The sequence below is a fragment of the Mirounga leonina genome, unplaced genomic scaffold (assembly GCF_011800145.1).
Source record: "Mirounga leonina isolate KUSES-001 unplaced genomic scaffold, KU_Mleo_1.0 Mir_195, whole genome shotgun sequence".
NCBI classification, from domain to species: domain Eukaryota; kingdom Metazoa; phylum Chordata; class Mammalia; order Carnivora; family Phocidae; genus Mirounga; species Mirounga leonina.
In genome coordinates this window covers 12,201,638-12,225,889 of record NW_023270490.1, presented here as the reverse complement: position 1 = coordinate 12,225,889, position 24,252 = coordinate 12,201,638, and the positions used below count along the sequence as shown (strand labels likewise).

The 24,252-nt window shown below is 65.2% G+C and overlaps 3 protein-coding genes across 6 annotated transcripts; 2 read left to right on the top strand and 1 right to left on the bottom strand.

The window, feature by feature from the left end:
- Positions 1-4,022: 4,022 nt before the first annotated feature.
- Positions 4,023-11,634, top strand: SRMS (src-related kinase lacking C-terminal regulatory tyrosine and N-terminal myristylation sites). Of its 3 annotated transcripts, XM_035025566.1 has the most exons (8): positions 4,023-4,575; positions 8,055-8,176; positions 8,606-8,769; positions 9,386-9,569; positions 9,678-9,836; positions 10,300-10,481; positions 10,572-10,728; positions 10,956-11,634. In XM_035025566.1, exons 1-8 carry the CDS (start codon positions 4,214-4,216, stop codon positions 11,147-11,149), a joined length of 1,524 nt encoding a protein of 507 aa, XP_034881457.1. In that variant the 5' UTR covers positions 4,023-4,213; the 3' UTR covers positions 11,150-11,634. The 3 variants fall into 3 exon arrangements, with proteins under 3 accessions (XP_034881457.1, XP_034881456.1, XP_034881455.1); XM_035025565.1 differs by having other exon boundaries at positions 8,055-8,769; positions 10,595-10,728; positions 10,956-11,039; XM_035025564.1 differs by having other exon boundaries at positions 8,055-8,769; positions 10,592-10,728; positions 10,956-11,039.
- Positions 11,635-14,206: 2,572 nt separating this feature from the next.
- PTK6 (protein tyrosine kinase 6) lies at positions 14,207-21,035 on the top strand. The gene is given in 11 exon segments (XM_035025561.1): positions 14,207-14,291; positions 14,294-14,416; positions 15,883-16,032; positions 16,327-16,359; positions 16,362-16,483; positions 17,078-17,231; positions 17,781-17,942; positions 18,993-19,120; positions 19,122-19,175; positions 20,433-20,586; positions 20,848-21,035. Coding segments are annotated over 11 exon segments (1,353 nt in total).
- PPDPF (pancreatic progenitor cell differentiation and proliferation factor) lies at positions 19,731-24,229 on the bottom strand. 2 transcript variants are annotated; one of them, XM_035025563.1, is made up of 5 exons: positions 24,048-24,229; positions 23,573-23,722; positions 23,343-23,420; positions 23,150-23,246; positions 19,731-23,071 (listed from the first exon to the last, which is right to left on the bottom strand). In XM_035025563.1, the coding sequence occupies exons 2-5, from the start codon at positions 23,625-23,627 to the stop codon at positions 22,957-22,959; spliced, it is 345 nt and encodes a 114-aa protein (XP_034881454.1). In that variant the 5' UTR covers positions 23,628-23,722; positions 24,048-24,229; the 3' UTR covers positions 19,731-22,956. The 2 variants fall into 2 exon arrangements, with proteins under 2 accessions (XP_034881454.1, XP_034881453.1); XM_035025562.1 differs by having other exon boundaries at positions 23,573-23,652; positions 24,048-24,225.
- Between the last annotated feature and the right edge of the window lie 23 nt (positions 24,230-24,252).

The window sequence follows — 24,252 nt, the reverse complement described above, 5'->3', positions numbered from 1 at the left end:
CGATTGGTCTCCACGGTTCCAGGGAGCCCGTCAGCCCCTCCCTTGAACCCCATTGTAGCCCCCAGCTGGGCTCAGGACCTCTGAGATGTCTCAGCAAGCCTGGGGCCTCCCCCGGGCAGTAGTCATCCTTGGGGAGGATGGGGGAGGGGAAGGGAGGCAGGATGCCCTTCCTGTGGGTGTCCCTGCCCCGGGGGGAAGGACAGTGGTGGGCCTCTTCCAGGATAGGGCATCTGTCCCTCAGCCCCCTGCCAGTCTGTTCTATGTCCAGAGCCTCCCCTGCCCCACAAGTGCACCCCTCCCCTCTGGGTGACCCCATTCTTGGGAAGAGGCTTCCCTGGCTAGGGGCCCATCAGCTCATCCTCAGGCCCAGGCCTGGGTGGGCATGGAGGGCCCAGGAGGTCAGACATGGGGAGGGGGCGTGGGTGGATGCCATTTCTGCCCTCCTCTTCCTGTTTCGGGCTCCCAGCAAATGCTAGCTGTTATTTGGAAAGGGGGGGTGTTGAGGGTGGGGGGGAAGTTGACACTGGAAAGGGGGAGAGGAGGAAGACACCCCCCACCCTGCAGCCCACCCACAGAGAGGGACAGAGAGACCCCTCCCCACCCCGGTCTTCTGGGCCAGGCATGTCTTGGACCTCTGCCATCTCCTTGGCCCCATCCCCTTTTTTCTATTTAACTTTTAAAAAATAAATTCTTAATTTTGAGAGAATTGTAGATTCACACGCAGTTGTAAAAAATACCACAAAGATCCCATGATTCTTGCCCTGTTCCCCCAGTGGAATCATCATCTTTCAGAACATCTTGTCATGCAAGGTCACCCAGGATAGTGAGAGTGACACCGCGAGACGTGGGACTGGCCTACCCCCCAGGGACCCCCATGTTGCCCCATGCAGCCACCCCAACCCCTCCTTTCCCCCAGCAACCACTACTGTCCTCTCCATCCCTGAAACCGCTGTAGAAAGGAGCCGCATGGCACGCAGCCTTTGGGGACCCTTTGCTGGGTGTATTTCCTTCCGTTGCTGAGCGGCAGCCCCTGGCATGATGGACAGTACCAGGCTGCGCTGCCCCTGAGCCTTAGGAGTCGTGAGGGTGGGGAGCCTGGTGGTGGCGGGATCACAGGGGGGAGGGTGTGCCTCCACCACAGACCCCCATAGCATGTCCTCCAGAAAATGAACCCATGGTGTGATGCTCTGGGCTGCCAGCCTCAGCTGAATGCCCAGGAAGCCCCCTCCTCCTCCCAGTAGAGCTCGTCTGGACCCTCACTGGGCCCCTGCAGGCTCAATGCTCTTAGAGACAGGGAAATGGAGGCAGAGAGGTCTAGCACCTTACCCGAGGTCATACGGCTGGTGAGTCCGACAGCAGGTTTAGAACCATGTCTTCTAACCCCATCCCAAGTTGGGGGTCCTCCCCCTCATGCACGCACCTCCCCACCCCCACCAGCACCGTTTTCTGTGGTTGGGACCAATGGAGGAGGTGAGGCTAACAGGAGAGTGGCGGAGTCAGGGCAGGGCCGTCCTGGGCCAGGAGGGTGAGGGGAGGAAGGGAACGGTGTGTCCCTGAACCTGGAGCTTGGGGGCAGGCAGCTAGGCCAGCAGGAGCGAGGCAAGTCTGAGAACTGCCAACGACAAGACGGACAAAAGTGGCTCTTGCTGCCGGCCACCTGGCCCCGGGGGTGTGTGCGCAGGGGCAACAGGCTGCTTGGAGGGGAGAGGTGGGTGAAGAGAGGTAGTCTGGGGGTTTGGGGGTGAGGGGATGGAGGAGGACCCCAGCAGAGAGGTGGCCGTGCGTCGGGTGCTCCCCGCAGAGCCCACTGACCAGAGCAGTCGAGGAGGAGCCTCTCTCTGGGGGATGGGGCCTTCTTCAGGCCCTCTGTCCCAGTCACCTGGAGATGGCCCCCACCGCCCAGCACATGTTCCTGCTGGAAAATGTCCCCGTTCTGACCTCGAGGAGGGGTGAACAGAACCTTGTTTCCGCATCTGTAGGATGCCATGGGGGTTGGATGGAGCCCACTGCGCTCTGTCCCCCGATTCACTCTCTGGCCTTTGCTTGGGCCGACAGGAGGCCTGGGCACCAGGCATGGAGGCCAGAGGACTGAGGAGGGTCCCTCCCTGCCTGCCCTGACCACCAGGTGGAATGTGCTGAGTCCTAGCGGCTGGAACGCTGTAGCTCGGAGGGACTGGGAGTGTCCAGTGTTCAGAGCACTTGACCCCAAGCACGGTCAGCACAAGCGGGACCCTCCCACGACCTGAGAGGGCCTCCCTGCGGCCGAGAGGACCAGAGCCTCAAAGCATGGTTTCCCAGGAGAGAAGCAGCGTAAGTATAAAGGATTTAAGGAAATTGGTGTGCAAAACCCAGACGTGACGAGCACGGGAGGAGTGCGTGATGGGGTGGGGTGGGCAGATTCCCCTCGAGGCTGGTGGAGCAGAAACTTCAGGGCCCTTCCAGGCCCTTCCCTAAGTTTGTATTTGTAAGTAGCCTACATTCTTCTCAATTACCGCCTTCCCACAGGATGAGTCTCAGCTCCACAGAGGCTGCCCCTCGGGGCCCCCTGCCCCTCCAGGCTTTGTGAGCCCCGGAGAGCTGCTCGGACTCAGGGAGGGCCCGCTCATGGCACCATGGCCGCAGTATAGTTGCACATTGGACGAGCTGTGCCCCAGGAAGCCCCCGGGGTGTGTTTCAGAGAGAAGTGGTCTGCTGCAGCTCTGGGGGCAGGTGGGGGGTGTCTGGCTTCTGCTTGGCCAAACAATCGTCACACCTGTTTGTTGGCCGCGTGCAAACCCAGAATGCACATCCAGGCGTTGATCCAGTGTGGAGTTTGGAAGGAGGGTCTCACAGAAGGGGTATGGGCTCAACCATGACCACCAGGCGCTAAAGGGGCTGAGCTGGGGGGGAGGCCCTCAAGCGGAGGAGCATGCAGGCTGCCTGGGGCTGGGACCCCACCCACCACAGACCCTGCCTCAGGGCCCCAGAGGCTGCTCTCTCCATCCTGCCCAGAAACAGAGGCTGACCTGGCAGTGGGCAGAGCCTCAGTGCGCAGGGGGCCTGGCCCATTCCAGGGAGCTGAGGAAGAGGGGTGGCGCAGGCCCTCCCAGGCTCACCCGCCACCCTTCTGTGCCACGGCACCCCCATTCCCATCCCTGAGGTGGGGGTCAGGTGTCAGAGCCTCCCCCACCCCCATGGTGGCTGTGGGGGGTCTCCTGGCCTGGAGTGGCCCATCGCTGGTGCGGCACCTACAGAGCCCTTCCCGGGCTCACCGAGCACCCCACAGTCACCACCAGTGTCCCACGTTACCGCGTAACACCCAGGGTGCAGGGAGCTTAGCTCACTTATCCAGAGTCCCAGGCTGCCCCCAGCCCAGCTCCGAGCCTTTGGTGCCGAGCCTCGTGGTGGGCATGTAAGGCCCTGTCCTGCATAGGATTTTTATGTTGAGAGATTTGGCCAACATTTAAAGAACAGGCAGTTTTCTTTTTTAAGATTTTATTTATTTGACAGAGAGAGAGCAGAAGCAAGGGGAGCGAGCAGCAGGCAGAGGGAGAGGGAGAAGCAGGCTCGCAGGGAGCCTGACGCGGGGCTCCATCCAAAGACCCCGGGATCATGGCCTGAGCGGAAGGCGGACGCTTCACCGACTGAGCCCCCCAGGCGCCCCGAGAACAGGCGGTTTCTTACACAAATCCAGCTCTCTTCTGTCCCACTCATGGAACCCCATTTCTCTGAGGGCAAAGCTCAGGTCAAGGGCAGGCGCGCGGTTCACCTGCGCTGACCGCTTTCCCCACCGCGTCTCACTTGCGCCCCCACAGCCCCGCCCCGAGGCCCCGCCCCCACAGCCCGAGGCCCCGCCCCCGGAGGCGCGTCCTGGGGCCGCACCTGGCCCAGCCCCAAAGAGCGGCTCTGAGCCGTTGGGGCGACACTCTAGAGGGCCAACACAGGAGCCGCCGTCGTGTGGTGGGGGGCTGGAGGGCCACCTTGCACCCCACCCTGGTCTGAACCCCAGCCCGGGAGGCGGGCGGGGGCGGGGGGGAGTTGTGCGCGCCTTGTTGGAGGGTTCTCTGGAGTGACCTGAGCCCCACACTCTGCGCCACCAGGGACGCCAGCAGTAAGGCTCGGACCCTCGCCGTCCCACCGGCCCTTCCAGTTTCTGCTGGTCGGAGTCCTCAGTCCGGCCGCTGCGGCCCCTCCCCTGCGGGACCCTGGGTCCGGCGCCCTGACGACCAGGAGCATGGAGCCCTTCCTCAGGAAGCGGCTGAACTTCCTGTCCTTCTTCTGGGACAAGATCTGGCCTGTGGCCGCGCCAGACGATGGCGTCCCGGGGTTCCCCGACCCTGCAGCCAGTGCTGAGCCAGAGCCCCCCGCCACAGAGCCCTGCAGCCCCCTGGAGCCCACGAAGCTCTTCCAGGCTCTCTACGACTTCAGGGCGCGGTGCTCAGCCGAGCTGAGTGTCAGCCGCGGGGACAGGCTCTACGCCCTCAAGGAGGAGGGCGACTACATCTTTGCCCGCAGGCTCTCTGGCCCGCCCAGTACTGGGCTGGTACCCATCACCCACCTGGCCAAGGCCACCCCGAGGACGCTCTCAGACCACCCGTGAGTATCACCCTGCCCCAGGCAGTCAGGAAAAAGGGCAGGATTGAGTCCCAGGATGGCATGTCCAGGAGCCGTCCTGCTTTCCTTCCTTCCCTCCATCCCTCCCTCCCTTCTGTGGCCAGGACCCCTCCAGGCCTGGCCATGCAGCGGTGAGCAAGCACACAGGGGTGGGGGACAGACGCCAGTGACTGTGTCCCCGTGTGGCTAAGAGCAATGACTCCAGCAGGAGCGGTCAGGGCGAGTGGCAAGGAAGCTGGACAGCGTGTATGCATGCCCCTGGCCAGGCACCCAGCATGGCAGCCACTTTGGGACATGGTCCAGCCAGCCAGGCCCTCCTGAATCCCTGTCACACAAGGATTCAGCCCTGGCACTGAGCGCACTCTGGGGGTCTCTCATTCCACGTTAGCTGAGTGGTCAGTGCTTGGAGGGCGGGGGCTAGGGTCCTGGGTGCAGTTCCAACTGAGACAGACATGGCCCCTATCCTCCTGGGGCTCCCGATGAGGACATAAGTGAGCAGAGAGGCCATCCAGATGCTGTGAGGGATGAGGGGGTGACCAGAGGGTAGAGGGGGTGATATGCTGAGTCTGAGAGGTGCATTCACCTGCTCCCTCACTGGTCCACATTCACCCAGAACTCTCCCTGCTGCATTGGCCAAGTATGGGGCACAAATGGCCCTGGAATTGCTCCCAGAGAAGCTTGTTTTGAGAGGGGATGCAGGTGGGGGAAGCTCACCCATTCCCCCCAGCATGCCCAAGATCCCTAGGGCCGGGAGAGTCCACAGGCAGGGACAGGCTGGCGTGAACACCTGGCTGTTGGCTTGCCAGTCTGCGATCATGGAGGGAGGCAGAGAGTGGAGGCTCTCCCACAGGGCCTGGAGAAGAGCTGACCTCTCAGCGCAGGCTTAGGGTCTGTGGGACAGGTAGCCTCCTAGTACAGCCGTGTGCTGGCTCCACCTGGGCTCTGTCTATGGTGGTGGACATGGTGCAGGGGCCTCAAGCATTGGATCCAAATTCTGGTTGTGCCCTCCCCCCCCCCCCCCCCTTTCCCCTGGATGCATTGGATCAGCCTGGATGTCACGGCCTTTGCAATTCCTGATGTCTAGACAGATGTGGTACAGCGATGTCAACCACCCCCACCCCCCGCCCGCCCCAGCGCGCATGGAGGTGACGTCTGGGTGAGAAAAGACCATAATGTGATTGGTGAACAGCTCAGCTGCCCAGACCTCACCCCGACAATGGCTTCTTGTCCTGTGCCCAGCTGGGTTGGGCCTGAGCCCCCGATGTGTCCTCTGCAGACCAGCACTGGGTCTCCACTTCACTAGGCCATCCCATTTCCCGGGAACCCCTCGGCACTCCCATAGCCTCCTGGCGGATTTGCACGTGGCATGGGAAAGTCCGAGTCCCAAGAAGGCCCCTCTGGGGGGACTCTGGCCCCCACCCCAGGCCCAGCCCACTGGGAGCGGTGGGAGGGACCAGGCAGCCATTCTGATGGGGAGGGGGCCCACAGTCACTCTGCGAGTGGAAGACAGATCCCATGAGCCACTCTTCGAGGCTGGGCGGGTCAGAGGGGGTGGTGCCAGGAGGAGGTCGTAATGACTGTTTGCCTGGGCCCAAGATGAAAGGGCTGGCTGCACGCACAGTGTCATTAGTCCCAGACACCTGGCCGTCTGTCCCCAGGGCCACACTGGCTGGGCAGGGGGAGGACCCTCAGCCCTGGCTCCTCTCATCTTATCTCAGCCACTGCCCCACCCCAGGGAAAGACTCCCCAGAACATCCCCGGCCCTCAGCTCCAGGGGAGGGCTGGGATGAGGACACTTGAGCTTCTCCGCTCGCCCACAGTCCTGGGAGGGGGCTCTCCCAGCTGGTGGGCGTCAGAAGGCGGCGCCTGGCTGCAGGAGGCCCTCGGCGGACGGAGCCCGGCAGCCTCGTGGGGTTGTATCTCCTGCTCCTGAATCAGTGTGTCGAGAACGAGTTCCTCAGCTTTCCCCGAGCCTGCTGCCCAGCCACGTCTGGTCTTGGGGACCCACGTCCCCGTGTCCTTGACCCTTCTCTGCCCTGCGTGCTGGTCTTACCTCCTAGTGCTGCTGGGGCCTCTGCCGTCGCCCCAGGCTTCCTGTCTCCAGCCCTTTCCTCTTGGCCGCCCCTCAGCCCAGCCCCAGGGTTGGCTCTGGCCAGGTTGGTGCCTGTCAGGCACAGGCCCATCTCTGTCCCCCTCCTGCCAGGCCCTGGCCTCACCCCAGGCTCCAGCAGCACCCACCTGCCCAGGCACCACCCATCCACCCAGTGCCCCCTTTTCAGGGCACTCCCTCCTTGTGTCGACTCACTTTGAGTCATGCTTTGGGTCCTCTAGGATAACTGCTGGTCCTGCACCCCCAGGTAGGGGTCAGAGCCAACCCCCTGGCCCCCAGGACCCATGTTTCCCCCCATCAGAGTGGACAAGGGCCATGCTCACAGGGCTGTCCCTCGAGCGACTGAGGCTCTCCCTTAAGCAGCAGGCCTCCTGCCCCTGGGTCCCCAGAATCTCCAGGAAGCAGGAGGCTCCAGTGTAGGAAGCTGACTCCGGTGTGGGGTTCCCCTCCCTGGGCCTTGGGAAGCAGACACAGGCGATGGGGTGGGACCAGGAGCTTTTCTGCTTTCCTTCCAAGAATGTGGAGCCAGGGAGGTGCATGGGGTGTGACTCAGGTGGACTGCGGCCCAGATGGGGTGTCAGGTGTGGGGGGGCGCCCAGTAGGCCCTCCCCCTGCCCTGCTCCATGCTCAGGTGTGTGGGCTCCTGGAATCTGGGCATTCTACTCAGACTGAGGAGTGGGCCCCTAGGAGCCCCTGCTATCCGAGTGCTCGGAGAGGGAGCATCTCTGTACGTGTAGAGGGCCAGGGGCTCAGGCTGGCCTGCACTGGGCAGGGCCCCCAGAGGCAGACATGTGATGCTTTGAGCCTCCTCCAGCCTTCCCGGACCCCCTGCCCAGCCTGGCTCAGCTGCCTCCTCCAGGGCCTTCCTGGCCAAGCTTCTGTCGGCCCCACCTGTCCACCTCTTGGGGCAAGTGGGCCGTGCCTGGCCAGGTGGAGCTAGTGGTCCTCCCCGCACAGCTGCAGCCCGGGGGCTGCTCATCAGGGCCCCCTGGCTCCTTGTAGACACCACCCCCCCCGTAGGGGCTCAGCAGTCTTGAGTTTGGCAGGTTAGCCCCCGGCTGGGGCTGGGTGGTTCTGTGAGCAGGGCTAATGGGGAATTGCTGGCTGAGGTGTGTGGACAGTCTCACCTGTCTCAGGTCACGGCTGGGGGCACTGAGGGCTTGGGGCGGGTGCAGACCTGGGAGCAGGACCCCCGCCCTGGGCTCTGGGGGCCCCTGTCCCTGAGAGACGGCGGGAGTCGGGCTCAGGCCTGCGGCCTGAACAGCAAGGGCGTCAGGGCCTCTGAGCAGCGTGGGAGCAGGGGTCCCTCAGGCCCAGGCCTGGTGGTGACCGCCGCGCCCGCCCTTGGCAGCTGGTACTTCAGCGGCATCAGCCGCGCCGGGGCCCAGCAGCTGCTCCTGTCCCCGGCCAATGCACCGGGTGCCTTCCTCATTCGGCCCAGTGAGAGCAGCCACGGGGACTACTCGCTATCTGGTACCGGACGACCGCTCGCGCCCCTGTCCCCGCACTGGCCTTGGGGTGGGGGCTCCCCAGGCTTTGCTGGCCCCACGTCAGGCCTGGTCACCTCACGCGTCCGCTCGCCTGCTGGTCCGTCCACCTGCAGGCTCACTACCTGCCCCCCACCCCTCGTTCCCTCGCCTGCCCACCCCCACCACGGCTCGCTCCTCACTCACCCTCCCTTCCTTGGTCCGCTCACTCTCGGACTCATCCACGCGCCGGGGGGCCACCGAGTGTCCGCCCTGGGCCCTGTCACTGCCCCTCCGGCTTGTAGCTGCCCACACTCCCTCCTTTCCCATGAGACCCAAGGAAGGTTGGGTGCTGACCTGCTTCCCTGGCCCGGGTGCTGGGAGGGTCTGGGGCAGGCTGCGGCAAGACGCGGCCCTCACCTGCGTGCACCCCCAGTGCGCGCGCAGGCCAAGGTCCGCCACTACCGCATCTCCACGGCCGCCGACGGTCTCTACCTGCAGAAGGGCCGCCTCTTCCCCAGCCTGGAGGAGCTCCTTGCCTACTACAAGGCCAACTGGAAGCTGATCCGGAACCCACTGCTGCAGCCCTGTGTGCCCCAGGTGGGCCAGTCCCCGGCCGCGCCTCCCGCCCAGCTGCCCAGCACGTGTCCGGGGCTGTGAGCAAGGCAGCAGCCCAGGCCAGGCTCCCAGCATGGCTGGGGGGTCCGGAAAGGCCTGGGGGCGCTGGGGGCCCCGGCCACACCTCCACACTCCGTCCAGGGCCCTGCCTGGGGTTGGGTTTGCTCTCACAGGCGGGACATCTCCGTCTCTGGGGACTTCTGGGGCTGGGGTTGCAGTGAGACCTGTAGGGTCCCCCCAGTCCCAGACCCAGCTCTGCAGAGGGGCTGTGAGGGCTGGGCGCAAGCTTGGGGAGGCGTCTGAGGAGGGGCCACACCTGCCGCAGGCAGAAGCTGGAGGAGGGGACGCTCGCCTGGGCCGTGGGCACGAGCGGTCCTGCCGGGGGCAGCAATCCAGTTCCTCCGGTTGCTAATGACAGCCTGGCTGGGGCTGTAATGAGTATTCGTGGGTGGGTGTCCACCTCCAGCAAAGGTGCCACTTAGGTCCAGAAGCGAGTGGGGCCAGGCTTCTGGAGGTCCGCACCTGGCTCCCCTGGCCTCGGCCTGGCTGAGGGGCTGCAGGCCTGGCGCTCCCAGAGACACTGCCCCCCCCCTTCCAGGGAGCAGCAAGCAGAGGTATGGAGTGCCCCCCGCCCCCTCAGAAGCTCCCCCAGCAGGACGAGTGGGAGCGGCCTCACTCCGAGTTTGCCCTGCGGAGGAAACTGGGTGAAGGCTACTTCGGGGAGGTGTGGGAAGCCCTGTGGCTTGGCTCCACACCAGTGGCGGTCAAGGTCATTAAGTCAGGTGGGTGAGGCCTGCTGGCCCCTGCCCGCCCTGCCCTCTGACCTCTGGAGCCCTGGGGCAGCGCCAGGGTGGTGTGGGCAGGTCCTGGATCCATGCCCTCTCCTGCAGCCTACATGAAGCTCGCAGACCTCAGCAAGGAGATCCAAACACTCAAGAGCCTGAAGCATGAGCGTCTCATCCGGCTGCACGCTGTGTGCTCCATGGGCCAGCCCGTGTACATCGTCACCGAGCTCATGCGCAAGGGCAGCCTGCAGGCCTTCCTGGGGAGTGAGTGGGTGCCCCCCCGGCCGGTAGCCGTCCGGGTGACCCAGGCTTCCATGCACAGCCGTGACCTCGGGGCCCCCTTCTCGGCGCGGGCCTTTGATGTTGCACCAGGCTTGACCGTCTGAGGCCCAGAGGGTTGCTGCGGGCTCTGGCCAGCGGTGGGTTCGGGCCCGGGCCTGGGCTAGTCCTGTGCCTTGTGGAGGGGGCAGTCAGAGCCTCGCGGTTCCAGGCTGAGTGCAGTGGGGTTGGGCGCATCCGTGTCGCCAGCCCCGGGCACCTCCCCTGGGTCTGGTCTCTCCTGGGGGCCCAGGCCGGTTGCCCAGGAGCAGCCTCCCTGAGTGGTCACTGCACAGCACGGTGCCCCCTGCAGCCTGGGCCACCCCGTCTTTGGGGCGAGGACACTGAGGCACGGAGGGAAGTGATGGTGCAGACCCCCGCCCCCCTGAGTGTCCGCCTTGCCCCACAGGCCCTGAGGGGCGGGCCGTGGGCCTGCCTCTCCTGCTGAGCTTTGCCTGCCAGGTGGCTGAGGGCATGAGCTACCTGGAGGACCGGCGCATTGTGCACCGCGACCTCGCGGCCAGGAACGTGCTCGTGGGCGACGACCTGGCATGCAAGGTGGCTGACTTTGGCCTGGCCCGGCTGCTCAAGGTCAGTTCGGGGCTGGGACCCCTGACCCCGCCGTGGCTGGGAGGGGAGGGTGCCACTCCGTCCACCCACCACTGGTCTCCCCTCACCCAGGATGACATCTACTCCCCAAGCAGGGGCTCCAAGATCCCCGTCAAGTGGACGGCGCCCGAGGCAGCCAACTACCGCATCTACTCCCAGAAGTCGGACGTCTGGTCCTTTGGAGTTCTCCTCTACGAGGTCTTCACCTATGGCCAGTGTCCCTATGAAGGTGGGCTGCAAGGGAGACTGAGGGAGGAGGCAAGGCCTCCACCAGGCCTGTGTGGTCTGAGGGAGGAGGCACACCCTGCTCGGGGGTCCCCGACCTCGGAAGGGGCACCACGCCTCCGGGCCACCTGCTGGGCAGGGTCCGGCCAGGAGCTGGGGGGAGGTGTCTACCGTGACCTCCACGCAGAAGCGAGGCTGCCCTGCCCAGCCCCTCTCATTGCCCCTCTGCAGGACTGAGCAACCACGAGACCCTGCAGCAGGTCACGCGAGGGTACCGGCTGCCGCGCCCAGCCTCCTGCCCGGCGGAGGTCTACACGCTCATGTTGGAGTGCTGGAAGGGCAGCCCCGAGGAGCGGCCGGCCTTCGCGACGCTGCAGAAGAAGCTGAATGTGGCCCATAGGCGCCTCGCCCCTGCCCACACGTGACCTGGGGCACTGGACACAGGGGCTGGGGCCGCTCCCCCCTGCCCGGCGTGTCCCCCCAGGATGAGGCTGGCTGTCGACCCATGCAGGGGTGCCAGCGGCCTGGAACGGCCTCTGGTTGTGGGCCTCGCACCCTGACACACGTGCTGACCAGCACACACGTGTGCGCGGAAGACAGACACACGCAGACACCCACTCAGGAGGGGCAGGTGTCCCTGGCCAGGGAAGATCTCGGCATAGCAGTCGGGGTGGGACCTGTATGGATTCTGGCCTCGGGGATTTGCTGGACAGAGAAGCCCTGAGCCTGGTCCACGGCCCCCTGCCCACACCTGTGGCCCCGGGCAGCAGCCAGAGACAGGGCTCCCCGGTTTTCTGCGAAGTCCCCCGTGGCCGATGCTGGGAAGGCAGACCCCGGGCACGGGGCCGAAGCAGCGCGGGCTGGGCACACGGGCTGCCTGTGTACAGACCCGTGTGCTGAATAAACACGCAGTGACTGGTTTAGACACATGCCCAGACACGCGTCGCACATGGGCCGCGGCCTGCAGACCCGGAACCGGAGCTGGAGCTGACGGGGTGGCCCGCCAGCGGGCTCATTGAGGCAGAGTTGGCCCCCGTGGCCCGGGCCCCCGCCCCAGGGGACCCTGTTCCCACAGGAAGCATGACCTCTGCAGGCTGCAGGGGTGAACAGCCCACTCCGTGTCCCTGGGGCAGCAACTGAAGTGAGGGAGGGGAGGGCTGGGTGGGGCCACGGGCAGGTCAGGCTGCGTGGCCGTTCCTGGGGGTGGGAGATGGTCAGGGTCCTTCTCTGGGGTGGGGCAAAGGTCAGGGAGGCAGAGTCTGTCTCAGTGGTTCAGGGTCCTGGGTGCTGGCTGTGCAGGGTCAGGCAGGGGTGGGGCCGGCTGCCACGGTGTTCGGGCAGCTGGGTCACAACCAGCTCCCTGGGGAGAAGGAAGCAGCCTGCTCCCTCCAGGGCTGACTTCAAGCCGCTGTTGGCATCACTGAATGAGGAGCTGGGTGGGACAAGCTGGTTCTCACTCACCCCAGCAGCTCCAGTCGCCACGAGATGGACCGGAGGGGCAAGGGACCAGGCGGGTGTGGTCTGTGTTCAGGGTCCTCATCCCCCAGCCTCCTGTGACCCCAGAAGGCTTGTGGGACGGAGGGGCAGAGGCATGCAAAGCTGCCCTCTGTTCCTCGTCCCCTGGAGGGAACAGTCCTCTATGCACAGTTTAGGGTCAGCTCCGCACCTGCTGAGGCCCGTTAGCTCCTCCCCACGGACCACAGGCCCTGCCCACGGGCTGGTGCAGGGGGGACCCGAGAGCCCACACTCGGCACAGAGGCTGTGCAGGGCTGGAGTGGTGGGGGGGCTTCCTGGAGGAGAGGGTGCTGAGGTCACCACGGGCGAGGGCAGCACAGAGGGAGGAGGTAGGCTCGAGTCCCCCAGATCGGCCTGGGTGTGGGGCAGGGCTGAGCTGGGAGAGGGCAGGGGCCCCTTGGAGCCTTGGGTGCCAGGCTTGGGCCAGCCCCCACCCGGGGGGCTGGTGGGAGCAGGAGGGCTTGGCCTGCAGCCTGGATGCCTCCGTCCTGCCCTGGGAGGGCTGAGGGGCCTCCTGGTGAGAGACGGAACTGGACACCTCCTGACAGCGGCAGGTCAGTGTGGTGCGGGGCTGGGCAGCCGGCGCTGAGGGAAGGGGTGTGCTGGGCTTGGGACCAGAGGCGGGTGCGCGTGGGGGTCACTGATGCATTCCTAGCATGTCTCGTCAGCCACAGGCCGAGCGGGTTTGCTGCTCTGGAGCCTCCAGGAGGGCGGGGGACTTTCCGTCTCAGTGCTGTCCTGCTTCCTGGTGTTGCTGGGCAAAAGCCTGGGTGTCTGCCCGGGAGACACCCCAAGGCCCCTGGGCGTGAGCTCATGGCCGGGCCCGAGGGCGGGGGCGCCGGGAGCGTGCTTTCCCACAGTGAGGGCCAGACACGCAGCAGGGACGCCTTGGAGCCCCGGGCCCCCCGGCCCAGCCCTGCCCTCTGCTCAGCTCCCTGGCCCCTTCCCCACCCTGGGCAGCACTGAACGGGGCTGCCAGAATGCCTGTGAACTTACGGAGTAATACACGCTCCTCATGGGGGGGAGTCGTGCCAATACATCAGGCTTAGTACACGACCCCCCCGGTCGTTGTCCTCCTGGAGCTCCCGTCATGGGGCAGAGTCCCCGCACCCTCTCAGACGTGGTGGCCGAGGGCGGATGGCACTCAGCCTGAGCCCCCTTCACTCCCTGGTCCCCACCTCCCCTTAGGGCTCTTCCTTCTCTGCTGCGGCCCCTCCTGTCCCCCACCCCACGGCCTCCATGTGGGCTCCCTCTTTCTAGCACCTGCCCACCTTTTCCTGTCCCTTGGAGGTCAGCGTCTAGGACGGCTGCAGTCACCCCAGCTCCCCGCAGCTCCCCGCAGCTCCCCGCAGGGGTTGGCGGTGGGGAGCGGAGCGTGGCTGAGAGCCTCCAGGGTAGGGAGGGGAAGGCAGCGGCCACCTGGGCCTCCAGCAGCAACCCTGTGAGAGCTCACTGTCCCCCTGGCCCAGCTCCGTCCCCGAGGCCCCCGCGGGGTGGGCAGGGGTGACTTACCCACAGGCCTCCGTCCCTCCTCTCCCCCTCCCACCTGGGTTCCACTCACACCTGAGCCCCCACCGCTAAACTGGACCCCAGGAAGGCCCTGTCTGACCAGTTACTCAGTCCTACCCTCGTCCACGTGGTGGGCACACGTCCCGGAGCAGGTGGGCAAGAGCGGTACCCAGACTGACCTGGCCTCAGTGGCTAGGAGGGCAGGTGGGAGCTGCTGGGCCATCAGGGTGGAGCCCTGGGTGTTTGGGCAGCTCAGGGGGAGGCCACCCTGGTGGGTGCAGGTGTGGCTGGCCTGGCTTGGCCGCCTCATCACGGGGAAGTGGGCCAGCTCCTCGGCTGGCTGGAGATGGTCTGTCGGGGTGGCCCCACCCACCCACCGCTCCCAGCCAGGGTGGTGCTGCAGCCTGCCTAGTGACAGGTGGTGAGGCCGGGAGGCCAGTCCTGCCACTGCACCCGCCATGGTATCCCAGGGCCAGGCTCACCCGGGCCCCCAGTATGTGGGCCTCTGGGACTTCGAGGTCCGGACGGATGAGGAGCTGAGCTTCTGGGCGGGGATCTGTTCCACGTGGCCAGGAAGGAGGAGGAGCGGTGGTGGGCCACATTGCTGGATGCGGTGGGCAGGGCTCTGGTCGAGGGCTACGTGCCCCACAACTACCTGGTAGTTGGTAGTATCCCTATGGCCCTCATGGGTCACCCCAAGGTGCCCCCACTCCCTGCACCCTGAGGCCCCTCAAGGGCTCAGGGCAGGGCAGTCCTCGGGACAGAGCTCTGTGGCTGGGCTCTGGGAAGGGGCGGGATGCTGGGCCAGCTTCCTGGAGGCCAATGAGGATAGGGGACATGTGACTCTGCCTCCCGGTGCCCCCTAGTTGGGGCTGAACCCCACCACCCTCGTCCCAGGAGAGCTGACTAGGCTTTCGCGGTGGGACATCTGTGGGTACATGGCTCCTCCCCTGGACTCCCCCATGGTCACTTTGTGGTGCCAGGACCCAGAGAGGACAGAAAGGTCCACAGTGGGCTTCTGGGTGGCCAGCTGCGTAGGAATCTGAGGCTGGGACTGGGCCTTTTGGGGAGCAAAGCTTCACTCACCTTCCAAACAGTCAAAACCAGATGCGTGACCTAGTAGAGGGAGAAGGAAGGTCATTGCGACATGCCCATCTGGGCTTGGGCTGCAGGCTGCCCCGTCACTGGTAAAGAGGATCCTGGAGGTGGTGGTTGGTCCCAAGGGGCTGCCCAGGAAGCTTGGACCACAAGGGGCAGCCTGGCATGGGCGTGTGCAGGCCACCTGAGCTCACTCCTCTGAGCTCTGGGCCGGGAGGGTCCAGCAGGAGAGACTCCGCTGCCCGCCTGTAGTCCGGCGATCCTGAACGCGGGAGGAGTAGCATGGTGAATGTGTGCAGGGAGACACGCAGTGCATTCATAGACAGCACGGTCCAAGGACAGGGAAGTGCAGAGCTGGGCACGGCGGGTGCAAAGGCCCTGAGGTCCCGAGAACCTAGTGCATTTGAAAAGCAGGAAGGAGGCAGGGTGCTTGGAGTGGTGAGCAAATGAGATTCAAGATGTGCTAAATCGGTCAGGGTGGGGCGTGACCCTCACGGGGCTCCGTGTGGTGGGGGGGCTTCTGTTCCAGTGACGCCTGAAGGAATAGTGACCAAGGGCAGGGCAGCTGGCAGCGGAAGTCAGCGGGGGATCTGCAGCCCCACCCTGCAGTCCGGGCTTGGCCATGCCCTGGCACTGGTGTGTGTGAGCACGTGTGTGTGGGTCTGTGTGTGAGCACGCACGTGCAGAGCCTGCCGAACCGCAGGTCCCCCGGTCCTAGAGCAGAGCATCTGTGGCCCGGTCACAGAACAATGTGGTCCCACTCGGGATAAGTGGTGTCTCTGGGACAGGAGTGGCTCCGACTCTACGGACAGGGGACACCCTGGGCAGGGTGGTGGCAGGGGCCTGCACCTCTTTGGGTCACTAAGGCCTTTCCTGGTGTCCAGACTGGCCATTTGGGGTCTCTGATGGGCAACGAAGTGGCCTCTGGCCAGGGACAGTATCGGAGAGCAGCTGGGGTCAGGTGAGGGGGCTGGGATTCAGGGCGGGCAGGTGGGAGGACATGGGGTCAGAGGGCATGGGTTGAAGGTCGGCGCAGGCTCAGGACCGCCCCCGCCCCTCTGGTGGTTCTTTGGGTGCATCTCGCGCTCGGAAGCCCTGCATCGGCTGCAGGCCGAGGGCATCAAGTCAGGGGCCTTCCTGGTCAGGGTCAGTGAGAAGCCGGGCGCTGACTATGTTCTCTCAGGTATGGCCTCCCACACCTTCTCCCCAGTCTGTGGCCCCACCCACACTTGGCCTCAGGGCTCCTTGCCCCTGGCCCATCCCCCCGGCCCGTCCCCTTCCGTCCGTCTGCCGCAACCCAGCCCAGCCTTCCCTCCAGTGGGCGGCTTGTCCCTGGGGCCTGCCGGGTCTGGGTTTTCTTACTTCGCTAGGAGATACGCCGCGGGGCGGGATGCCTGGCCCGCGAGCGCCCCTCCGAGGGCAGGGGCCGGGACTGCATGCCCGCGTCCACTGGGCTCTCCCCCCACCCCCCTGCAGTGCGGGGACAGGCTGGCCTTGAGGCATTACAGGATCTGGTGGCGCATGGCCGGCTGCACCTCAGCGAGGCTGCGTCCTTCCCTGGCCTGGCCAAGCTCCTGGAGCACCACAAAGCCCAGAGCCTGTCCCACGGCCTGCGGCTGACCGTGCCCTGCTGGAAGGTAGGGCCGCCTGCGCCCTGCTGCCCCTGCTCGTCCTCTGCCCACCTGTGGCCCCCTCTCCTCCACAGGGTGGGTGTGGGTCCTGATGTGCTCACTGGCTGGCGGGGCCTCGGGGACACCTGGCCCCAGGGACTCTCGCTGTCCTGGACGCTGTGGTCCTACAGAGCTGGGCGTAGGAGCAGGCGGGTGGGGTGGGATGTGCCCGCCTTTGCCAGGTCGCTCTTGCCCCTGGGCCAGGGAGAGGTCAGCTATGCTCCTACCATGTCCTGCGTCCCTCTGGCCCAAAGTTTTGTCCGAGTGGCACTCAGCCAACATCATAGCATCCCCAGCGTCACCGAGCCTCACGTAGCCAAAACCCTGCAGCGGGCTGTGAGGGTGTTTGCAGGATACTGCAGAGAGCACCCATGGTGGGGGCAGCTCCTGGGAAAGCCTGGCCACATGCTGGACCCTGGGACCTCACCAAAAAAAACACTGCCCTACATTTGAGAATAGAGTAGGGGCTCCCCGTCCTGGGGTCGGAGTGGGCAGTTCCTGAAGGGTGGGCTAGGGGATGGGGACAGCACCCCTGCCCTGTGCCCCTGCCTGTCTCTCCAGCACAAGCCCAAGCCCCTGCCCCACTGTGAAGACTGGGAGACACCGCAGGAGGAGTTCACGCTCTGCAGGAAGCTGGGGTCTGGGTACTTTGGGGAGGTCTTCAAAGGCCTCTGGAAAGACTGCATCCGAGTGGCTGTTAGGGTGATTGCTCGAGGTGAGTGGGGCCCGGGCCAGGGACCCAACAGGGACTCCTGGCCTCGCTCGTGGGGTGGCGGTCCCGTGAGCTACACGCTGGCTCAGTGTGCAGCGTGCGGCGTCTACAACAGCATTCAGAGGGCATTTTCCTTTCGATGTCTATGTTTTCAGCTAAATGCATTTATTTAAGAAGGGAACTTTAAATCCTTAATGTAAATGGAAATCCATTAAAATAAATAGATCACTAGAAATTTTTAAAGATTTATCTAAAATTTCCTATAAACCCACTAGGGGTTTGGACGCCCCACTCCAGGAATCGGGGGCTCACGGGAACACACTTGGGAGATGTTCTGCTTCGCTTCGGGCTTGGGCAGGCGTTGGCAATCGTGATGCTTGGTGTGGGGCAAGAGCAGGTGGTGGGCACAGCGTCCCCTTCCTGTGGCCCGTGGCCCTGGTGCCGTGGCATCCCGGGGGAGGGTGCCCGCACATCCTGAGCAGCTGCTGCGTGCAGGTGGGTGGGGAAGCCGGGACTGGGGCCGCACCCACCGAAGCTGCCTGCCCCCCGCAGATGACCTCCTGCACCAGCACACGTTCCAGTCGGAGATCCAGGCCATGAAGAAGCTGCAACACAAGCATGTCCTGGGGCTGCACGCCGTGGCATCCATGGGGCACCCCGCGTACATCGTCATGGAGCTCATGCCCAAGGGGAGCCTGCTGGAGCTGCTGTGGGGTGAGCCGGCCTGGGGGCCGCACTCGGGGTTCCTTGCCCGGGGATCCAAGTGACCCGTGCTTGCGGGAGGGCGTGGGAAACTTGCACGAAGAAAGAGAAAACCCACGTCGCCCCCGTACCAGGCACAGGCCACCAGGGAGCTTTGATGCCTTTGTCGGCCGGGCCCTGCTTGAGAAAGGATTTAAAACATCTTGTGGTAAATGTCCCATCTATTCATTGTAGGACTGGAGAAAACACAGAGAAGTACAAATAAGACGAGAAGGGCTATAATGCCTACATGCACAGTTAACCAAGGCCATTTTATTCCAATGCCAGGTGAGGCCCACCCACCCCCCAGCTTCCGGAACATGCAGGCCTGGCTCTGCTTCTCTCTCTGGAAGGCGCTGGCCCTTCTTGCGGTGTCTGGATGTGCATGAACACTTCCACCTGCGTGCACACCCCCTCCTACACGCACACTAAACACACACGATGGGTCTCGCGGACTCACAGACCCCATCACCTGTCCCAGGGCCTAGTATTTCATGTAACACCCAAACCAAGCACAATCAGGGCTAGCTGGCCGAGGTGCCGTGGCGCGGACGCAGCCCCATGTCACAGGGGCTCAAGTGGCGCCGAGTGGGTGCTGCAGGAACACGACATCCAGGGTACGTGTGCCGGGCAGATTTTTACATGGCGACATTGGAACACCGAACACAGCCTCTTTCACGGCGAGTCTGATCACTGCGGCCAGGTCCCCTCATCAGAGGTTCTTCCGGACAGCGCACCAGCGCGGACCACGTCCACAAGCTGTGCCCGTTCAGCCAGTTACCTGGTGTTGAACCTGAGGTTTTCGACTGTGTAGATGTTCCTCTCGCTTTAGTGCAGATTCCTGGAAAGGAGACTGGGGGCAAAGGTGCGTATGAGCTGCACTTCGGCTCTAACCCGTGACCGCCTCCCAGAAGGGCCGTGGCGGGCCCACTGGGCCAATGTGAGTCAGGCGGCTATCCCGGCCTGGTCCCTGAGCCCAGCAGGATGCAGAGCTCCTCTGGCCGCGGCTCCCCGGCCCCGCAGACTCCGACGAGACATCCTTGCCCATCTCGGAGCTGGTAGACTTCGCATCACAGGTGGCTGAGGGCATGTGCTACCTGCAGTCACAGAATTACATCCACCGGGACCTGGCTGCCAGGAACATCCTCGCGGGGGGCCAACAACATCTGCAAAGTGGGGGACTTTGGGCTAGCCAGGCTCATCAAGGTAGGGCCCGGGGCATGAGGGAGGAGCAGGGCATCCTCTGCACCTGGGGCGGGGGGTCCTGGGGGGCTTGCGCGCCCTCGGCCTTGCCCTTCCCCTTGCCCTCGCCCTCGGGGAGACCAGTTGAGCAGGGACAGGAAGCTGGAGGGCAAGATGCAGGGCTGTGGAGCCGTACCCCGATGGGGGGCAGAGGCTTCCCAGAGGGCTCTGAGGCTGGAAGGGGGGGTGGTCAGCACTTGCAGGGGCTGCGGGAGGAAAGGGAGGCTGCATGGGGGCCGGGACGGGGGGAGGAGAGCTCCCTGTGCTCACTCATTCATGGCAGCTTGCCTTGGGTATGCAGTGAGGGCAGAGGCCGGGGGCATTTCCTGAGCTCAGGGCAAACATCCCCCCCCAGCCGCCCCCCACACAGGAGACAGAGTGGACAGAATGGTGTCCTGAGCCCCCTGCCCCCATCGGCCCCTACAAGCCCCCCAGCCTTCTTCCATGCAGTTAGACCCGAGCTCCCATGCGCCCACTTCAGGATCTCTATACAAGGACCCCAAATAAAAACAGCCACAATCACGCTTTCGACACTTAACGGGGATGCCTTACAGTCATCACGTGCCCCCCGGAGTTGTTTCCAAGTTCTTGAAAACCATGATGTCACTGGTCTGCTCCTGGAGCGGACCCGGGCCACAATGACTTGACTGCTTCTTCCGGCTGTTCTCACCCTCTGGGGCCCGCACCCTCCGCTCGGGTGCATGGGGCACTGGGCGCTGCATCCAGGGCGCTTCGCCTCTGGGCGGCTGTCCTGATGCTGCAGTTCCTTCCTCATCATAAGCTGGATATTTCTCGAGAGGCGTTTCCCTCATCCACTCGGGCCAGCTGCGGGGCAGGCCAGGCGGGAAGGCAGGCCAAGCGTGACTCTTCCAGCCCTTCCAAGCATGTCCAGGGGGAGCTGGGCAGCTCTGCGAGCCTGTGGCGTGAGCAGACCTGCAGGCTGCTCCGCAGCAGCCACACCGTGCGCGTGCTCACGCCGGCCCACCTGCGCGACTCTGACACCACCAGGGAGGGGGCCTCGCTTACCCTGGCCCTGACCTGCCAGCTCGGCCCACCTGCCCCCGCCCCGCCCCGAATCGGAGGGAAAGCTGCACCTCCCTCTAGCGGCGGTCATCAGTGCCCGCTGCACTGGCCCACGAGAACCCCAGGCCCTGTCCGCGCGGCTGGGGTGGGAGGGGTGAGGGCAGCCGCCGAGGCCCACCCGCACGTGTCCGCTTGCAGGAGGACGTCTACCTTTCCCACGACCACAACATCCCCTACAAGCAGACCGCCCCCGAGGCCCTCTCCCGAGGGCTTTACTCCATCAAATCTGATGTCTGGTCCTTCGGGATTCTTCTCCATGAGATTTTCAGCAGGGGTCAGGTGCCCTATCCAGGTACCGGGCCCCCGACAGCGTCCCCAGTGGCGGGCGGGGCAGGAGGGTGCCATCACCTGGACTTGGGACTTGCCCCAGCCGGCCTCCCAGGGGCAGCCCTCCAGGGGCGTCAGGAGCGTGTGCAGGGGTGAGGCAGGCAGGAGCTCGGCCCAGGGCTTCCTGGGAGGGCGGCAGATGGCAGTGTGGCTTCCTAGGGGCAAGGGGAGGCTAGGTGGGCACCAGCTTCCAGCCCCTGCAGCTCCTCTGGCTGCCCCACCACAGGCACGTCCAACCACGAGGCCTTCCTGAGGGTGAACTCAGGCTACCGCATGCCCTGCCCCCCAGAGTGCCCGCCCGCCGCACACAGGCTCATGCTCTCGTGCTGGCACAGGGACCCCAAGCACAGGCCCTGCTTCAAAGCCCTGCGGGAGAAGCTCTCCAGTATCAGCAGGTACGAGAACCCGCTCTGAGTGTGACACCCTCTCGCTGCAGCCACGGAGGCCACCAGGCCAGGTCCTGTGAAGATGGGCCTGGGTGCCGTCCTGGACGTCCCATCAGGACGGGCAGACTGAAAGTGCTGACAGCTCCCAGAACCAGGCTGGGGACACCTGGGGGATAGCGCTCGTCCAGCCGTGGGCCGGCCCTGTCCTGGGGCAGGGGAAGCGTGCCCTCTGCAGCCTGGGGGCGGGGCCTACCCGTCCTCCCGTCTGCCCCTTCTAAGACACCAGCTCCTGCCAAGTGCCAGGGCCCACCACAGCCAACTCCAACTCTGGAACCCTCCAGGAGCCTGGCCACCCCCCTTCTAAAGGGAGATCCCTGCTGCTGGTCCTGACCCAAAGCCCCCAACTCAGTCAGGACCAGGGCTCAGCTTCCCCAGGTGGGGCAGGGGAGGGACCCGGGCTTTGGCTGGGCTCACCCTATGCCACCTGGCCCGTGCCCGTCTCCTGACTTGGGGGGAACATGGACTCCCCAGGACTCCGTGAAGATGGGCTGTTTGCTGGTGGGGCCCTGCTCTCTCCTACCGGGGGCGAGGGACTATCCCTGTCTTCCTGCCACGGCATCAGCAGCTGCCCACAGGAGCCCTGGGGGACTCATCTGGACACTGGGTAGGCTGGGTAGTGCTCAGGCTATCCTCTGGGGCACCTCCCCCCACTCTGGGTCCCTCTGGAGGTGGGAAGAGCCTTCTGCCTGGACACAACCGGGGCGCACAGGACGATGGCTGCAACCCTCGGGGGCCACAGGCTCATGAAGCCTTGGATTGGACGTGTGCAGCTATTTACAGCCCACCACGGAGGGAAGGGCAGGAGCCGAGACCGGGCCCCCCCTAACCTCACACTAAGCCCCCGTCCACCCCTCACTAAGCTGCCCTCCTGACCAGCGGACCTGGGTCAACCCCTGCTGAGCAGTAAGAGAGTGTGGGCACTACCAGCCCCCCGTTACACCTGCCCAGGAGCCCGGTAAAGGGTGGCACAGCCACACCCTCCCCAGGTCCCTGGTTGGATGTGTCCAAAGCCGGGTTACCTGGGGTGGGAAGGCCCCTCTGGAACGCCCCCATACCCCTTACCACTCAGCGTTAATTTTGGGTCCCTGTGCCCAGAATGTGTCCTGCAATGGGCTACAAGAGGCAGCGTGGTTCTAGGAAGGCACCTGGAGACAGCGTGGCCCAGGGAACTGCTCCACACCAGCTGGGACAGCCTTGGTCCTCTTCCCTCCCTGCCCTCCCTGGTGTGGTCAAACGGGCGGCCGGGGCGGGGGGCGACTCCTGAACCCACAGGCAGAGGCCCAGTTTTCCCCAGCGGCCAGGGGCCAAGTCTGAGGACTCAAACCTCAGTGGCTGCCCAGGAGGCTTCTTGTCCAACTCCAGAACTGCTTGCTCTCCCAGGCTCCCCAAAACGGCAAGGCACCCCACCCCTTCTCAGGTGCCAAGGCCCCATACTCCCTGAGGTTGCCGCCCGCGTGAACCTGGGCCAGACCTCTGAGAGGTGGCTCCCCAGTGAGGGGCCCCAGGAAGGCCCAGGGGGCAAGGTCAACTCCCCGCCCCCGCCAGGAAATGAGGTTGAGAAGGATTTGGTGGCTTTGACCACAGGCCCGGGGGCATGCAGGCCTGGGGGGCACACAGCTCACGTACACCATTGGGGCTACTGGCTGCTTGGAGTTTATTTTCCACTTGGTGCAAGGCACATGGTTCCAGGGTGTGAGGAAGGCTTGCATGTGGCTTGGAGAGTAAAGAGTAGGATCCTCTCAACTTCCTTTTGGGTGTTTTGCTATTTTGATATAAAAGAACCCAATTGCTTCTGCTTGCGGCAGCCTGCCTAGTCTATGGGGAGGGGAGGGAAGGGGAGGGAGGGGCTCTGATGAGCCTAGCGCCTCCTGAAGCCTTGCGGTGGCCACTCAGGATGGCGGCTCTGTGTTGGTTTTGCCAGGCTGGCCACCAGGCTGCTTCCTCATGGCTTCCAGAGCCAAGTCGCAGGTGATGGTGCCCGGGGAGGCCTGGGGAGCTTCCGAGCTGGGGGAGAGCTTGTGGTCAGAGGTGGCTTCCACCTGCCCCCATTTCCCATGCTGGCCCCCAGGAATGTGTCCTCACCGTTCTGGGGACTCCAACACTGTAGCCATGAACGGGAGAGTGGACTTCCCGAAGAAGAAGCTTGCCCACCAGTGACCCGGGTCGGCCTTGGGGAGACCTGAGAGGAACAAAGTGGGGTCGTGGTGCTGCTGCCCGCCCCTGGGGGGATGCCCCGATGGTGCCCCGCACCAAAGGGGAGTGGACCTGCACTCACCCGGGTGGTGAGGGATGGCTTCCCCGCCATACTCCGCACTTCCGCAGGAGCTGTTACTGGAAGTGGAGCCCAGGCGGCCTGGAGAAGAGAGGCCTGGTCAGCTCCGCAGGGCACCGAGCGTCCTGCCCTGTCCACCGGGCCAAGCGCCGGCTAGGCAGAGCCACGGGTCCTTGGCAGCCCTCCCCCCTCCCGGAGAAGACCTGCAGGGCAGGGGCGAGGGGCTTACTCACGCCGGTAATAGTCGTGGGTGGCCACGAGCGAGCCGCTGGAGGGGATGGCTGCCATGCCGTCGCTTGCGGGCTGGCGGGACCTGCGCACGCCGGGGCCGGGGTGCCCCTCGGGTCACCAACGCCGCTCGGGAAGGGCGTTCCCCACTCGGGCTGTCCCGCCCCCATCCAGACGCCGGGGTCAGGGCCGCCGGGTTCATTTACCCGGGGGGCGGCGGAGTCCCGGCCGCCCGGGGCGGTCTCGCAGGTCGCGGGCGGCGCCAACCGGCCCGAACCGGCGGCGCGGGCGCGACAAAGGCCTTTGTGCGCCGGGCCGCGGACCTGGGGCTCCGGGAGCCCGCCGGGCCGGCGCGCCCGGCCCGCTCCCACCCCGCGCCCCGGCCGTCCGGCCTTCCGTCCGCCAGTCGGTCGGTCCCCCCAGCCGCGGCGAGCCCCCTCGGGCCCCTCGACTCGACTCCCGCGCCGCCCGGGTCCTCACCTCGGCGACGACCCCTCGCGGGCCTCGGCGCGCGATCACAGGTGGCGGGGACGGGGACGGGGACGCTAGGCCACGGAGCCCATTTGCAGAAGAGACCGCCGCAGGCCGCTCCGCGACCGAAGCGCACGCGGGGTGCGCACGCGCGGACGCGCCCGCTTGGATTCCGCCCCCCCCCCCCCCCCCCCCCCCCCCCCCCCCCCCCCCC